The 17,299-nt window shown below is 40.7% G+C and overlaps 1 protein-coding gene across 1 annotated transcript; it reads right to left on the reverse strand.

Annotated features, from left to right (window-relative positions):
- Positions 1–258: 258 nt before the first annotated feature.
- LOC124015798 (zinc finger protein 664-like) lies at positions 259–14,253 on the reverse strand. The gene is made up of 2 exons (XM_046331274.1): positions 13,640–14,253; positions 259–3,382 (listed from the first exon to the last, which is right to left on the reverse strand). The coding sequence occupies exons 1-2, from the start codon at positions 13,983–13,985 to the stop codon at positions 2,424–2,426; spliced, it is 1,305 nt and encodes a 434-aa protein (XP_046187230.1). The 5' UTR covers positions 13,986–14,253; the 3' UTR covers positions 259–2,423.
- Positions 14,254–17,299: the final 3,046 nt, after the last annotated feature.

Here is a 17,299-nt window from a genome sequence, read left to right on the forward strand (position 1 = left end):
CAGATGACAGTTACACCTGGCACCTAAATGTGACTTCTAAGGCAATATATCCTCCATATCCATTACTTTGAGTGTTTAATATAATATGACTAAATGTGTTTGTGTTGCAGGGGCAGTCAAGAAATGTAACGGCAAGACCACAGAACATGACCTAAGCAGTGGGAAACCACCTCAAGCCCCTGGTAGAGCCGGGGGTGGTGTTTACCACACCTTCAGCAAAAATGGGATTGATATTTTTTTTATACCAAGAGTCTGTGGATTGGTTGGTCATTGGGTTAATTTGTTTTGCAATATGTTCAAAACAAATCAAGCTTTATTTATACAGCACATTTCAGACATGGATGCAACACAATGGCTTCACAGGAAAAAAGTGGGAAAAACCCTAGAAATATTTAGTACAAACACAAGATAAAAAAAACAACTTAAAGACTAGGAGCATCCTAAGGAAATGCCATTGATAAAAATGTTAAAATATCCAACCCAAAATAAGGGTGTCCATTGAAAATTGACTAGTAACAACAACTGGGACATAAAAGACACTCACCATGAGACCCACTACATCTCCCCAGGAAAAGGAAAATAAAATCCCACACCAAACTTCAAGACAGGAAGCAAACCAAAAACGTGGCTCAACTAAAGGTGTTGACTCTCCACATATATCAAGACAATTGGAGGACTGGACCAGACACTCTTAAATAGAACCTGGACCAGCTCAGGTGAAACACCTTCCCACTAACGAGATGGACAAGCCAGCACAAGTGTAACACATAGTGACTAACGAGGTGACACCAATCACTGCGTCCTACGTGCTAACGAGCAAGACATGCTAAAGTCAAACCTCAAATCATAAAATGGAAAAACCAAAGACTAACACCTTAAGACAATGCTTAACAACAGAAAACAACTTCCATTTCACATTATAATCAACTAAAATGCTACACCTTCACTAATATAAACATGGTGTCTCCCGGCTGTCAACAATTAAAACAAGAAAATGTTTTTTCCCCACTAGCTTCTATAACTCCCCTCTTCCTAAAACTCACTAGCTTCTAGAACTCCCCTTTTCCTAAAACTCACTAGCTTCTAGAACTCTCGTCCCTCTGAAACGAGCCCAAACAAAACCTTTCTACAAAACGGAAAAACATGCAGTAAAAATACATTGTGATCCATGGCAACTCACTGGCTAAACGCAAAACACAAATATTTTTAACTGCCCACCCTTGAGACAATCAGCAACAAGTTGTCCTTACCACAGACATGTCTGATTTCAAAGGGAAACTCCTGCAATATCCGTAGTAACTTTCCACCTCATTGCGGAGCTTCTCTCTTTTCAGGGTTCACTAGATAGGCATGTTGGTGGATCGGAACCCAGTCCCCAATGTCATGCTCTAGTACAGTTGGTTTGGCACATCTGAGAATGAACCCTGATATTCTAAAAGCAGGGAAACAATGTCAATATAATTGTACCAAATTGTCAGTTGGTTGCATTAATAATAATCATTACAAAAAGTTACATGAATTGGAAATATTGAGTATTTGGTTACATAGTCTTATTTTCAGCGGCTTTTCAATTACATTTTGACAGGTGGGATATCCCCAATGTTAAAACACAGTTTTAACGTGTCCAAATCAATAACCAATATGCAGAAATAGTTTGGGATAAATTAAAAACCTAAACATAACATGTGCAATATAGACAAACATCTGCCACAATAATCATATATCTTGTATTTATTTAAACAAGCTCCTTAAACTGCACAAGCAACGCTGTTGTTTTGACAAGTAGCAATAAATCACTGATATCGATTTTGGGGGAAATCAGGTTGTAAGGGTTGTTGAAACTAACACGACTAAAAAAAACAGATTTTATTTTCAGATATCTTTTACCTAACTGGTTAAAGGACAACCTGCAGAAGACAGTCATCTACAGATTGGAGTGATGCATTTAAATTTAGGGGTCGCTAAACTATGGAACGCAACACTTATTTGACATCACTCATCGATATCATGTTGAAATCCATTGTGCCGAGAGGAGAGAGATGAGGTTGCACGTCCTGTTACTTTTAACAGCTCAAAAACCACACGGAATCTGGGAATAATGTGTACATCACTGGTTAGAGGACAATTTGTAGAAAACAGCTAGCTACATTCTGATGTGTTGCATTTTGATTCAAGTGGGTCACCAACATGGTAAGTGTTACACAGCTCTTTTTGTGTTAGTCACTTTTTGTTAAATCACATAAATATTACTCTTTCAATTCAGAGCCTGGATTTTTCCAAAGGCTAATATCCATATCATGCTGAAATCAATGGGGCAAACGTTTAGGATTCGACATTGTGAAATTCCTTAAAATACTCCTACTACAATGTTAAAAACATTCTACATTGTGACATTTTTTCATTGATATCACAAAATAACTCCTTCATGTATGTATTTTCTTATGTTTGATCAGAGATCTTTTATCAAAGTATCTCTTGTCACACTGATCACAGCAAAAAGATTTCTCGCCTGTGTGTGTTCTCTTGTGCAGAGTCAGAGAGCCAGATCTACCAAAACTCTTCCCACATTGATCACAGCTATAAGGTCGCTCTCCTGTGTGTATTCTCTGGTGCAATGTCAGCACTCCAGATTGACCAAAACTCTTTCCACACTGACCACAGCTATAAGATTTCTCTCCTGTGTGTGTTCTCTTGTGTAGATTCAGAGAGCCAGATCTACCAAAACACTTCCCACATTGACCACAGCTAAGAGATTTCTCTCCTGTGTGTGTTATCTGGTGTGATACCAGATGGCCAGATTGACAAAAACTCTTCCCACATTGATCACAGCTATAAGGTTTCTCTCCTGTGTGTGTTCTCTGGTGTGATACCAGATGGTCAGATCTACCAAAACAATTCCCACATTGATCACAGCGATAAGGTTTATCTCCTGTGTGTGTTCTCTGGTGTAAAACCAGATGGCCAGATTGACTAAAACACTTCCCACATTGATCACAGCTATAAGGTTTCTCTCCTGTGTGTATTCTCTGGTGTAAAGTCAGAGTGCTAGATGTAGTAAAACTCTTCCCACATTGATCACAGCTATAAGGTTTCTCTCCTGTGTGTGTTCTCTGGTGCACTGTCAGCTCTCCAGATTGACCAAAACTCTTCCCACATTGATCACAGCTATAAAGTTTCTTTCCTGTGTGTGTTCTCTGATGAATTGTAATGCCTGATGAGGTGAATCTCTTCCCACAGTCAGAGCAGCAGTGAGTTCTCTTCCCTGTGGATCTCTGCAGGTGTTTATTGAGGTGTTCTGATCTGGAGAGACTCTTCTCTGCCTCTTCAGCATCACAAGGTTGTTGAGGCTCCCCAGAGGATCCACGATTGTCACGTCTCTCTCCTGCGTGAACAACAAAGTCAGACAGATGATTAAAGGCCCACAACAACGGTAATCCACTGTAAAATGTGATGCCAACAGCATAGCCATGATATTGTACAACAATTGACGTCTGTAATGGATGTTAAAATTACTTGACAATTGTCTTAAAATGAGCAAGAATAGTCATATTTTGTCTTGTTTCACATTAGTAGTGACATCGATGATTGTAGGCTAGAAATAAGTAATTCATGCTGTTGAAACTCTAAGCAGTGTGCCAGACGACTTTTGGTCTCCAATATAGGCCCCTTTTGTGTTTGCTAAAATTGAGACACGAGGACAATTTGATTGCAGAAACTCCTGCCTGCTAATGAGGAAACTGATAGTTATGGATGTACTATATCTGCCTGGAGCAAAAATGGTGAGCAAAATTTTAGTTTTTCACAATGTATTCTGACTGTGAATGGGGGAAAACTCCATTTCCAGGTTGCTTATGAGTACATATCACACTACTTTGGAGTATAATTGAATGTCCTGTTTAATATATTGTTTGCTACAGTATTAAGAACTATGTGTAAATATTGAAAAACCGCGTTAACCTCTTAAGCCTAGCCCTGTTTACTGCCCCTAATGGAGGAATTGGGTACCCATATAAAACAGGATACATTTTTGTCAAAAGTTGCTAATATATGCATATAAAACATATCATTGAATAGAAAACACTCTAAAGCTTCTAAAACCGTTTAAATTTTGTCTCTATGTAAAGCAGAAGTCTCAGGGCATGCATTCTCCCAAAATCTCTCGTCATGGAAAAAGTTGGCCCAACTTTGACGTCATCTTAAACGCCTTCCCAAACAACTACCGCTCTGGGAACAGTTCCTACGTGTTCAGCACGAAGCCTGCTTTCAATGGGGCTTCTCATTGTGACAATCGCGCGCTCACGTTGAGCGTGCCGAAAGGTCTCGGTCACGAGAAAAAAAGTGTACGTTTATGCGCGCTCTGCTCCCGCTCTCTCTTTTCTTCAGGATCGATTAAACGACGTGTGTGTTTCGCTTCGTCCTCACAATTGCTGTACACCTTTATAACATGTTAAAGCTTAATTATGAACATAGTTTGACAAGTTTACTCGACATATAATATATAATTGACGTTTTGGTGCGCATCCACTTGAATTTTGCCTACATTTAGACCGAAAAGTGGCTATTTTGAGAACCGAAAGACGCAGACTTGAAAACTAAACGCTGTTTTGGTAAGTATAATCCCTTCCAGGGATTACAGCAAAGGTAAGGGAATATTTATGTGTTAATTTTGGGTTTCTGTCGACTCCAAGATAGAGGAGGCATAATGATACATTTGGAGCGCCGACTCCTAGTATAGCCTAGTAAACGCAAACTGTAACGTTAAAAATAAATGTAACACAGCGATTGCATTTAGAAGAAGTGTATCTTCCTATACATATGTAAAACATGCATATTTAGTCAAAGTTTATGATGTGTATTCCTTGTTAGCTGACGTTATCTGCCGGAGCTATTTCATTTCTCCTGACATTTTAGTAGCATTTTTTGAACGATGCGTCATTGTAAACAGAGATTTATGGATATATATTGCAGATTATTGAAAAAAATGAATGTACTGTGTAACATGTTATATTACTGTCATCTGATGAAGATTTCAAAAGGTTAGTGAAATTATTATTTTTTTAATCCTGCGTTTGTTGATTGCATATTTTTTCCTACTTGGCTATGCTAATGAGCTATGTCTGCGGTGGTGGTTTGACATAAATATGTGCTATGTTTTCGCCGTAAAACATTTTAGAAATCTGACTTGTTGCCTGGATTCACAACGAGTGTAGCTTTAATTCAATACCCTGCATGTGTATTTTAATGAACGTTTGAGTTTTAACTAATACTATTAGCATTTAGCGTAGCGCATTTGCATTTCCAGAGCTCTAGATGGGACGCCTGCGTGCCAGGTAGAAGCAAGAGGTTAATGACAGTATCCATTTGGGTGTTGTCAAGAAAGTTATATGATTTCATTTTTTATTTAACCAGGTAGGCCAGTAGAGAACAAGTTCTCATTTACAACTGCGACCTGGCCAAGATAAAGCAAAACAGCAGAGTTACATACACTTGGGATAAACAAACGTACAGTCAATAACACAATAGAAAAATCTATATACAGTGTGTTCAAATGGAGTATGGCGGAAAGGCAATAAATAGGCCATAGTAGCGAAGTAATTACAATTTAGTAAATTAACACTGGAGTGATAGATGTGCAGATGATGATGTGCAAGTAGAAATACTGGGGTGCAAAAGAGCAAAAAAAGTAAATAAAACATGGGGATGAGGTAGGTAGTTGGATGGGCTATTTACAGATGTGTACAGCTGCAGCAATCGGTAAACTGCTCAGATAGCTAACATATGACATAACAACAAGCTGATGCTTAAAGCTAGTGAGGGAGATAAAAGTCTCCAACTTCAGCGATTTTTGCAATTCGTTCCAGTCATTGGCAGCAGAGAACTGGAAGGAAAGGCGGCCAAAGTAGGTGTTGGCTTTGGGGATGACCAGTGAGATTTATCTCCTGGAGCGAGTGCTATGGGTGGGTGATAGAGGAATTTTAAATTCCCTTATGTTTTATTGCCAAAACCAATTAAATTCGCACTCATTTCTAATTCATGATAAGTTGTAAGTTTATCATTTGCATGAATTAGCAAGAGACCAGTCTTAAAAAACAAGTTCAGCATTTATTCTTGACGACAACTCCATTGTGTCCTCCTCCCAGAGCGCTAAGAACCTTGGCGTGATCCTGGACAACAAACTGTCGTTCTCAACTAACATCAAGGCGGTGGCCCGTTCCTGTAGGTTCATGCTCTACAACATCCGCAGAGTACGACCCTGCCTCACACAGGAAGCGGCGCAGGTCCTAATCCAGGCACTTGTCATCTCCCGTCTGGATTACTGCAACTCGCTGTTGGCTGGGCTCCCTGCCTGTGCCATTAAACCCCTACAACTCATCCAGAACGCCGCAGCCCATCTAGTGTTCAACCTTCCCAAGTTCTCTCACGTCACCCCGCTCCTCCGCTCTCTCCACTGGCTTCCAGTTGAAGTCGCATCCGCTACAAGACCATGGTGCTTGCCTACGGAGCTGTGAGGGGAACGGCACCTCAGTACCTCCAGGCTCTGATCAGGCCCTACACCCAAATAAGGGCACTGCGTTCATCCACCTCTGGCCTGCTCGCCTCCCTACCACTGAGGAAGTACAGTTCCCGCTCAGCTCAGTCAAAACTGTTCGCTGCTCTGGCTCCCCAATGGTGGAACAAACTCCCTCACGACGCCAGGACAGCGGAGTCAATCACCACCTTCCGGAGACACCTGAAACCCCACCTCTTTAAGGAATACCTAGGATAGGATAAAGTAATCCTTCTCACCCCCCTTAAAATACTTAGATGCACTATTGTAAAGTGGTTGTTCCACTGGATGTCATAAGGTGAATGCACCAATTTGTAAGTCGCTCTGGATAAGAGCGTCTGCTAAATGACTTAAATGTAAATGTAAATGAGTACTGCATGCTCACACACATTACCACAGGTTATAAACTGAAAATGACGTCAGCGTTTTCCAAACGTTCCGTTTCACAAACAGAGGGCCCCTCTAATTCTCAAGCCTCCGCGTTATCAGCACGAAGTCAAGGCCAGTAAGCATAAATCAACATTCCCGACCATTTTGGAGATGGCCCGTTCCCACCACCTGGAGATTTGTACAACTGAATGAACTTAAAGAACAGACCTTCATTGTTACTTAACTTCCTGACTACATTATATACAATTGTGAAAGGGAGCAAGAGGGACAGTACATTATAGCATTTGGACTAGTCAGTTTCTGATTGGAATGTATACATAATTAGTCATTTCAAACATATTTTCCTCTATCAGTGGGTGTTGCTATGGTGACCAGTGAGCAGAGTTAAGGCGGCCTAGCAAAGACTTATAGATGACCTAAAGCCAGTGGGTTTGGCGATATGGGGCTTTGGTGACAAAATGGATGGCGCTGTAATAGACTGCATCCAGTTTGCTGAGTAGAGTGTTGGAGGCTATTTTGAAAATGACATCGCCGAAGTCAAGAATCGGTAGGATAATCAGTTTTATGAGGGTGTTTGGCAGCGTTGGTGAAGTAGGCATTGTTGTGTAATAGCAAGCCGATCTAGATTTAATTTTGGGTTGGAAGGAGAGTTTACAGTGTAACCAGACACTTAGCATATGTGGAAAACAAATACCTAAGTCAGAATCGTCCAGAGTAGTGATGCTAGTCAGGCTGCGGCTGCAGGCAAGATCGGTTGAAGAGCATGTATTTAATTTTACTAGCGTTTAACCTGTTAAGACTCTAGGGGCAGTATTTCATTTTTGGATAAAAAGACATGCCCGTTTTAAGCGCAATATTTTGTCACGAAAAGAATTGAAATTGGAATTGATAGTTTTGGAAAGAAGACACTGACGTTTCCAGAACTGTAAAGATTTTCACTGTGAGTGCCATAGAACAAAATCTACAGGCAAAACCAAGATGTTTGAGTGACCAGGAAATCAACAGGATTTCTGGAGGCACGTTTTCCATGATCTCCTTATATGGCTGTGAATGCGACAGGAATGAACGGACACTTCCTATCGTTTCCCCCAGGTGTCTGCAGCATTGTGACGTATTTGTAGGCATATCATTGGAAGATTGACCATAAGAGCCTACAATTACCAAGTGTCCCGCACGGTGTCTGCGTGGAAATTGGTGCGCAAAAGTCAGGTACCAGTATTTTTCCATCCGAATCAGAGAAGAATGCACGCTTCCAGGGAAGGGATTTCTCAATAAAGAGATATGACAAAACACCTTGAGGATTGATTCAAACAACGTTTTCCATGTTTCAGTCGATATTATGGAGTTAATTCTGAAAAAAGTTTGACGTTTAGGTGACTGAATTTTCGGTTAGTTTCGGTAGCCAAATGCATAGTAACAAAACGGAACGTTGTGTCCTACACAAGCATCTTTCAGGAAAAACTGGACATCTGCTATGTAACTGAGAGTCTCCTCATTGAAACATCTGAAGTTCTTCAAAGGTAAATTATTTTATTTGATCCCTTTGCTGGTTTTTGTGAATGTTGCGTGCTAAATGCTAACGCTAAATGCTAAGCTAGCTATCACCACTCTTACACAAATTATTGATTTTCTCTGGTTCTAAAGCATATTTTGAAAATCTGAGACGACAGGATTGTTAAGAAAAGGATAAGCTTGAGGATAGGCATATTTATTTCATTTAATTTGCAATTTTCAGAAATCGCTAATTTTGCGTTATGGTAATGAGCTTGAGGCTGTAGTCATGATCCCGGATCCGGGATGGGGCGGACTAAGAGGTTAAGACCAGTTGGTGGCCACAGAAGGAGTTTGGTATTGCATTGAAGGTTTGGAGGTTTGTTAACACAGTGCCCAAAGAAGGGCCAGATGTATACAGAATGGTGTCGCCTGCATAGAGGTGGATCAAGGAATCAACTGCGGTAAGAGCAACATCGTTGGTATATACAGAGAAAAGAGTTGGTCCGAGACATAAACCCCGTGGAACCCCCAGACTGCCGGAGGTCTGGAACACAGGCCCTCCGATTTGACACACTGAACTCTTATCTGAGAAGTAGTTGGTGAACCAGGCAAGTCAGTCATTTGAGAAACCAAGGCTGTTGAGTCTGCCGATTAGAATACGGTGATTGACAGAGTAGAAAGCCTTGGCCAGGTCGATGAGGACTGCTGCACAGTACTGTCTTTTAACGTTGGCGGTTATGATATCGTTTCGTACCTTGAATGTGGCTGAGGTGCACCAGCTCCGAAACCGGATTGCACAGTGGAGAAGGTACAGTGAGATTCAAAATGGTCAGTGATCTGTTTGTTAACTTGGCTTTCGAAGACTTTCGAAAGGTAAGGCATGATGGATTTAGGTCTGTAACAGTTTGGGTCTAGAGTGTCACCCCCTTTGAAGAGGGGGATGACCGCGTATGCGTACCAATCTTTAGGAATCTCGGACGATGCGAAAGAGAGGTTGAACAGACTAGTAATAGGGGTGGCCACAATGATGGCAGATAATTTTAAAAAGAGAGGGTCCAGATCGTCTAGCCCAGCTGATTTGTACGGGTCCAGGTTTTGCAACTCTTTCAGAAAAACTGGATTTGGGTGAAGGAGACGCTTCCTAACTGACTGTGTGTATTGGTTCCTGACTTCTCTGAAAAGTTGCATATCGCGGGGACTATTCGATGCTAGTGCAGTAGGCCACAGGATGTTTTTGTGCTGGTCGAGGGCAGTCAGGCCTGGAGTGAACCAAGGGCTATATCTGTTCTTAGTTCTACATTTTTTGAAAGGGGCATGCTTATTTAGCCAAACCCACTGGCTCCATGTCATCTACAAGACCCTGCTAGGTAAAGTCCCCCCTTATCTCAGCACGCTGGTCACCATAGAATGACCCACCTGTAGCACGCGCTCCAGTAGGTATATCTCTCTGGTCACCCCCAAAACCAATTATTTCTTTGGCCGCCTCTCCTTCCAGTTCTCTGCTGCCAATGACTGGAACGAACTATAAAAATCTCTGAAACTGGAAACACTTATCTCCCTCACTAGCTTTAAGCACCAGCCGTCAGAGCAGCTCACAGGTTACTGCACCTGTACATAGTCCATCTATAATTTACCCAAAAAACTCTCTCTTTCCCTGCTGTAATTATTTATTTTGCTACTTTGCACCCCATTATTTTTATTTCTACTTTGCACATTCTTCGACTGCAAATCTACCATTTCAGTGTTTTACTTGCTATATTGTATTTACTTTGCCGCCATGGCCTTTTTTTGCCTTTACCTCCCTTATCAACTCATTTGCTCACATCGTATATATATGACTTGTTTCTACTGCATTATTGACTGTATGTTTGTTTTACTCCAAGTGTAACTCTGTGTTGTTGTATGTGTCGAACTGCTTTGCTTTATCTTGGCCAGGTCGCAATTGTAAATGAGAACATGTTCTCAACTTGCCTACCTGGTTAAATAAAGGTGAAATAAAAATAAATAAAAACATTTAAGGTGGTGAGGAAATTACTTTTAAAAGAACAACCAGGCATCCTCTACTGACGGGATGAGGTCAATATCCTTCCAGGATACCCGGGCCAGGTCGATTAGAAAGGCCTGCTTGCAGAAGTGTTTTAGGGAGCATTTGACAGTGATGAGAGGTGGTTGTTTGACCGCGGACCCATAACGGATGCAGGCAATGAGGCAGTGATCGCTGAGATCCTCATTGAAAACAGCAGAGGTGTATTTGGAGGGCAAGTTGGTCAGGATAATATCTATGAGGGTGCCCATGTTTACGGATTTAGGGTTGTACCTGGTGGGTTCCTTGATAATGTGTGCGAGATTGAGGGCATCTAGCGTGGATTGTAGGACTGCCGGGGTGTTAAGCATATCCCAGTTTAGGTCACCTAACAGAGAAAACTCTGAAGCTAGATGGGGGGCGATCAATTCACAAATGGTGTCGAGGGCACAGCTGGGAGCTGAGGGGGGTCGGTAGCAGGCGGCAACAGTGAGAGACTTATTTCTGGAGAGATTCATTTTCAAAATTAGAAGTTCGAACTGTTTGGGTATGGACCTGGAAAGTAGGACATTACTTTTCAGGCTAACTCCTCCCCCTTTGGCAGTTCTATCTTGACGGAAAATGTTATAGTTGGGTATGGAAATCGAATAATTTTTGGTGGCCTTCCTAAGCCATGATTCAGACACGGCAAGGACATCAAGGTTGGTGGAGTGTGCTAAAGCAGGGAGTAAAACAAACTTAGGGAGGAGGCTTCTGATGTTGACATGCATGAAACCAAGGCTTTTCGATCACAGAAGTCAACAAATGGGGGTGCCTGGGGACATGCAGGGCCTGGGTTTACCTCGCACCCACACCCGAGGAACAGAGGATGTGGGTGCAGCTAAAAGCTATCAAAACTGGTCACCTACAGCGTTGGGGACAAAGAATAAGAGGAGCAGATTTCTGGGCGTGGTAGAATAGATTCAGGGCATAATGGGCAGACAGGGGTATGGTGGGGTGCGGGTACAGCGGAGGTAAACCCAGGCACCGGGTGATGATAAGAGAGATTGTATCTCTGGACATGCTGGTTATAATGGGTGTGGTCACCATATGTGTGGGAGGTGGGACAAAAGAGGTGTCAGAGGTATGAAGAGTGGAACTAGGGGCTCCATTGTAAACTAAAACAATGATAACTAACCTGAACAACAGTATACAAGGCATATTGACATTTGAGAGAGACATACAGCAAGGCATAAAGTAATTGCAGGTATTGATTGGGAGAGTTCGCTAAGACGACAGGTGAGACAACCACAGCTAATCAGTTAACACAACAACAGCAGGTAAAATGCCGATGACTAGGCAAAGAGGATCAGATTAACTACACCCAGAGCTTGAATTCGCGGCTGGGGCCGAATTTTTTTTATTTTTTTATAAACAGAATGGAGTACCATGATCAATGGACACTGCAGCAGGCATCAGCTATGAAGCCAAGTGACCGTAGTGTCCAGGGGGCAGCAGTAGATGGAACAGGGAAGCTGCAGAGTAGTCGCCACTACGCTAGCACGCGGGCGACACGTATATCTGGATGGGCCAAAAATGGTGAGCGAAGGTTTTAGTTTTCACTATGTATTCTGAATATTACAGCGCACTATCAGTGCAAGATTGAGAGTGCTACCCAAGAAAACTCACATTAAGTTCTGTGTCGCTATTTACTAATTCCCCACTGTGGGGGAAAACTCAGGGGGTTCTCATTGGCTGACTGCAAAAATAGCCTCCCTTTTCAGGTTGCTTATGAGTGCATTTCACATCACTTTGGATTATAATTGTAAGGCTCGCTTGAATGTCCTGGTTAATATGTTTGTGTTATTATCGCAAATCAACTGCTTTATACTTAAAAAACACTTCAACCAGTAAAATGCTCTTTAACATCAGCCTGACATAACTTCACCAAAAAAATAACATAGACCCACTGTAGGACACATAACTTCACCTAACAACAACATAGACCTACCGTAGGACTCATAACTTCACTAACAATAACATAGACCTAGGACTTTAAATAATTTAATATTTCAGGTGAAACATGGAATCTAAAATGTATTTATCATGACATTTCATAACCTGATCACCAGATAATTTTGTGAATATTCCCACTAATCCCACACACATTATGAGCTAATTATCTCTATGCGCAAACAGACTAACGAGACCCGACTGTATATCAAGCAGACAATAACACATTATAAACATCAATTTGTTAGGGATGTTGGATCCAACGTGGAGCACAGCATAACTGTCTTTACCAGAGTAATGAATGAAGAAGCACTTTGGTTGTTATTGCATGTCGTGATGTTTGTCACGTGACTGTCATTCAGAAAATGATTTCCTGGATCAGCTGATGATAGTTGAACATGTGACTGTAACTAAACAGCTTCAGTATTAAGAATGCGTAATTATTGAAGAACCACATTAATGACAGTATCCATTTGGGTGTTGTCAATAAAGTTAAAGTGACTCTCGGTGAGAACCATTGGATTTAGCTAACTCTGAAATTATTTAGGATTTCTGTGCCCATGAAAACGGTTTTCCCAGCATAATATAAGGAGCCACTAAATGTTACGTAGTTAGAGAGCATTTCAGAGATCTGAATACAAAAACTGTCCTAACAGGACAATAACCTAAACCACAAGGCCAAATCTACACTGGAGGAGCTTACTAAGATGACATTGAATGTTCCTGAGTGGACTAGTTACAGTTTGGACTTAAATCGTCTTCAAAGTCTATAGCAAGACTTGAAAATGGCTTTCTAGCAATGATCAACAACCAACTTGACAGAACAGGAAGGATTTAAAAAAGAATAATGAATTTCACATGAAGATAGGTTGCCTATTAGATGACATCACGACTTCCTATCAAAGCCAACTCCTTGAATGCCTTAGTATGACATCACTCACTCCTTCTAGTTTGCAGTTGTCGAAAAAAAACAATATTTTGCTCAAAACATTTGTTTCCCTTTTGTGTGTTTATACTTTACTGTATTTATATATCACTTTTCAACAGGAAAAGTTTTTTTTTAATCCCTGGAGGACGTCATGAACAATTCTGACAATACAAAAACATATTCAAGTGTAGAACACCCTTTTGAAATCACACATTAGTTTAACAATTGCAGAGTTTGTGCCCCTGTTTTATAAGATAGTACTCACTGTATTTACTGGTGTTAATCAGTTCTCCAGTCTTCTCTTCTTCGTCCTCCTCTAATATGACAGTAATCTCACCCTCTTCATCCTTCATTCCAAAAACGTCTTCATCTTCTTTCACTTCATCCTCCACTCCAAAAACTGCATCTTCCTCCTTTTCTTTTACAGTAACATCCTCCTCCTCTTTCACTCTGAAGGGGTCTTCCTCTTCTTTCACGTTAACAGCCTCACCCTCTACTTGTTTTTGTATTGTAACATCTTTCTCTTCCGCCTCCTCTTTGACGAGAGCTTCTTTCTCCGTCCAGCAGACCACCTCTTCTTCAGCAGGAGGAGAGTAGCTTAGTGAGCTCATGGTCGGAGAAAATAGATAGTTAGCATTAGCGACTAGACTAGTGCTAACTTAACCAGCCAGCTAGCTGACTTACAACGTAAATATGAATTTAAATCGGGTAGCTAGCTGTTTCCCCATAACTATGTTTGAATCATAGTGGTAATTAAACCACGAAATTGTCTAAAAAGCTTGAATGTTCCGACGTTGATGTCCAGTGAGCTACGGAGGTGGCTGCAGTTGTTGAAGAAGCGTTCCGTCCACTAGATTATACGTCACAGTAGAAACATCGCCTGAAAGACACATCTGTTGTCTGGAGGGAGGAAACGCAGTTGAGGAAGGAAAACTATTTTTATTTTCTTCATTGAATTATAATATTATAAAGAAGTTCAGGGAAACGTTTTTTTTCCTCGCCATTAAATAAGAATATTATATCAACACGTACAACGAGCAACAAGTGTTGTTTGATTAGGTCAGATTTTTTAAATGAAAATTCAAAACAAACTCTACATCTGTATTCCTGATTCAGTCAAATAACTAGATATCAAAATAAGCCCCTAGTTATTGATACCCTTGATAAAGATGAGCAAAAATGACTGTATAAAATAAATAAATTAACTTTACCCACTACCAGGATATTTTAGCTCAAAACCTGGTTTCCTCTCTGCTAGGAGGCTGAAACTTGGCAATAAGTGGATCTTCCAGCAAGACATATCAACATCCACAAAGAAGAAATGGTTAATTGGGCACAAAATCAACATTTCCAATGTCCAACTCAGTCGGACTTGAACTCCATTGAAAACTTGTGGTTTTAATTGAACAGGGCAGTCCACCAGCGCAGATAAAATAAATCAAGGACCTGGAGAGATTCTGTATGGGGGAATGGTCTAAGATCCCACCCAATGTGTTCTCTAATCTCATAAAACATTTCAGTGTCGTTATCCTCCCGAGGGCAGGGTGCTGGACTATTGAAAATATGGGTGCCAATAATTCAGACCCTCCCTTATGACAATTACATGTTAAACTAAATCTCTTTCTCTGAGCAATTGTATTAGTATAAAATAATATAATTTACCTGTATTTTTTACATACAATATAGCTCAGTATTTTAATTCTTTATTTTATAGAGTCATTTATCTCATCTTTATCAAGGGTGTCAACAATTTTGTCCCCCACTGACCTCCATACTGCTGCTACATGGCGTAACAATATATCATGTAGATGTATATAATGAACATGCTAGGTCTATACTGCTCCTACATGGTGCAACAATACATCATGTAGATGTATATAAAGAACAGTCTAGGTCTATACTGCTCCTACATGGTGTAACAATACATCATGTAGATGTACACTACCGTTCAAAAGTTTGGGGTCACTTAGAAATGTCCTCTACATTGGCATACAGAGGCCCATTATCAGCACCCATCAATCCTGTGTTCCAGTGGCACATTGAGTTAGCTAATCCAAGTTTATAATTTTAAAAGGCTAATTGATCAATAGAAAACCCTTTTGTAATTATGTTAGCACAGCTTAACATAGCTTTTTTAAACAGTGTTGTCGCATAACAATCAGGCAGTAGAATGACAATAATCATCACCCTCTTGACCAATCTTCCCTCCGCTTAACATTCAGTGTACCAGGTGGACATTGGGTTTGATTCAGACCCTGTCAGTGTACCAGGTGGATATTGGGTTTGATTCAGACCCTGTCAGTGTACCAGGTGGACATTGGGTTTGATTCAGACCATGTCAGTGTACCAGGTGGATATTGGGTTTGATTCAGACCCTGTCAGTGTACCAGGTGGACATTGGGTTTGATTCAGACCCTATCAGACCCTACCCTGCCAAATGGCCAGAAATGTATTCCAAGGTCAGAAACTTATAATCACAGAACCACCCCAGACCTTTCATGCATGACTAAAAACACCTAAGTATTATATTTACTGCCATGGTCTAGTATCTCACCGCCTCAGACACCATTCACAATGCTGGCTGAGGTACGAGTAAAAGATGACATATTATTTCCTAACCATTCACAATGCTGGCTGAGTTACGAGTAAAACATGAAATATTATTTCCTAATTGTAAAAATGTCAAGGCTTTATCTCAGTGGGCTTTTCCATTGTTGATGAAAGCAGGGGAAGTGTTGTGAGTAACAGAACTGCCTGAGATGTGGGGGAAGGGAAGCTGCTCACTGATTGGCTGTATTGACAAGGGTCCCTCCAAAAATCTGTCACTATTCCAACTGAAAATCTATCACTATTCAAATTCTCCCCCAAATCTACCACTAATATGCCAAGCCCCCACAAACCCTGTCTTGTATTGACAAACATAACAAATCATTTGACATTCAAATATGTAATTTTAAATTCAATCCAGCTGTTTTAACACAGACGTTGTTCGTGCTGTAGGTGTTATGCCTTTGTACAGATCTAGGATCAGTTCTCCTCCACAATGCATATACAGTACCGGCCAGTTAATTGGACACACCTACAAATTCAATGTTTTTTCATTATTTTAACTATTGTCTACATTGTAGAATAATAGTGAAGACAACTATTAAATAACACATATGGAATCATGTAGTAACCAAAAAAGTGTTAAACAAATCAAAATAGATATTATATTTGAGCTTCTTCAAAGTATTCACCTTTTGCCTTGATTACAGCTTTGAACATTCTTGGCATTCTCTCAACCATCTTCATGAGGAATGCTTTCCCAACAGTCTTGAAGGAGTTCCTGAGCACTTGGCATTGGATGTTGGTTGGAGTTATGAAACCAATCACAATTCAGACGAATGCCAAAGTCAGGTGTGATGTAATATGGAGGACCAGCCTATTCCCTATGATCTAAACTACAACAGAAAGAACTTCAACCGTATATCTTCAAATTAAACCAATTGTGTGCACTCATGACTTGAGTGATTAAAGTAAATCAATGTTTCGGAAATACATAACGCCATCTAAAAAACATCTAAAAATGTTAGCAATATGCAGTTATCTTAGCAATCCAGCTAACCTTAGCTATTTAACCAATGAGCTATTGTCAGCGAGCTGGAGCACCAACTACTGGAGACCAGTTAGAATCCAAATAACAAAATCCAACTAAACCATGACTGCAGATCAAAAGAGCAGAGAAATACAGAATGATGACAGGGAAAATCTCCAACATCCAAAATAGACAGATTCCAGATGTCAGTCAGCTAGCGCACTAGCAGTAAGCCTAGGTGGAAAAAGTTACAAGACTCCCGTAGTCTACTTCACAGAGAACATGCTGAAAAGTAGTGATGGGCAAACAAAGCTTCCTGAAGCATGGCCGCTTTTCAGCCTGTTGTGT

Source organism: Oncorhynchus gorbuscha, linkage group LG26 (assembly GCF_021184085.1).
Source record: "Oncorhynchus gorbuscha isolate QuinsamMale2020 ecotype Even-year linkage group LG26, OgorEven_v1.0, whole genome shotgun sequence".
In the NCBI taxonomy this organism is placed as follows: Eukaryota; Metazoa; Chordata; class Actinopteri; order Salmoniformes; family Salmonidae; genus Oncorhynchus; species Oncorhynchus gorbuscha.

Bases quoted from the DNA above. Each gene is read 5' to 3' on its own strand.
- LOC124015798 (XM_046331274.1), bottom strand. From the start codon at position 13,985: ATGAGCTCACTAAGCTACTCTCCTCCTGCTGAAGAAGAGGTGGTCTGC. The intron at 3,383-13,639 runs GTGAGTACTATC...TTGTTCACGCAG, and splicing joins GATTAACACCAGTAAATACA to GAGAGAGACGTGACAATCGT.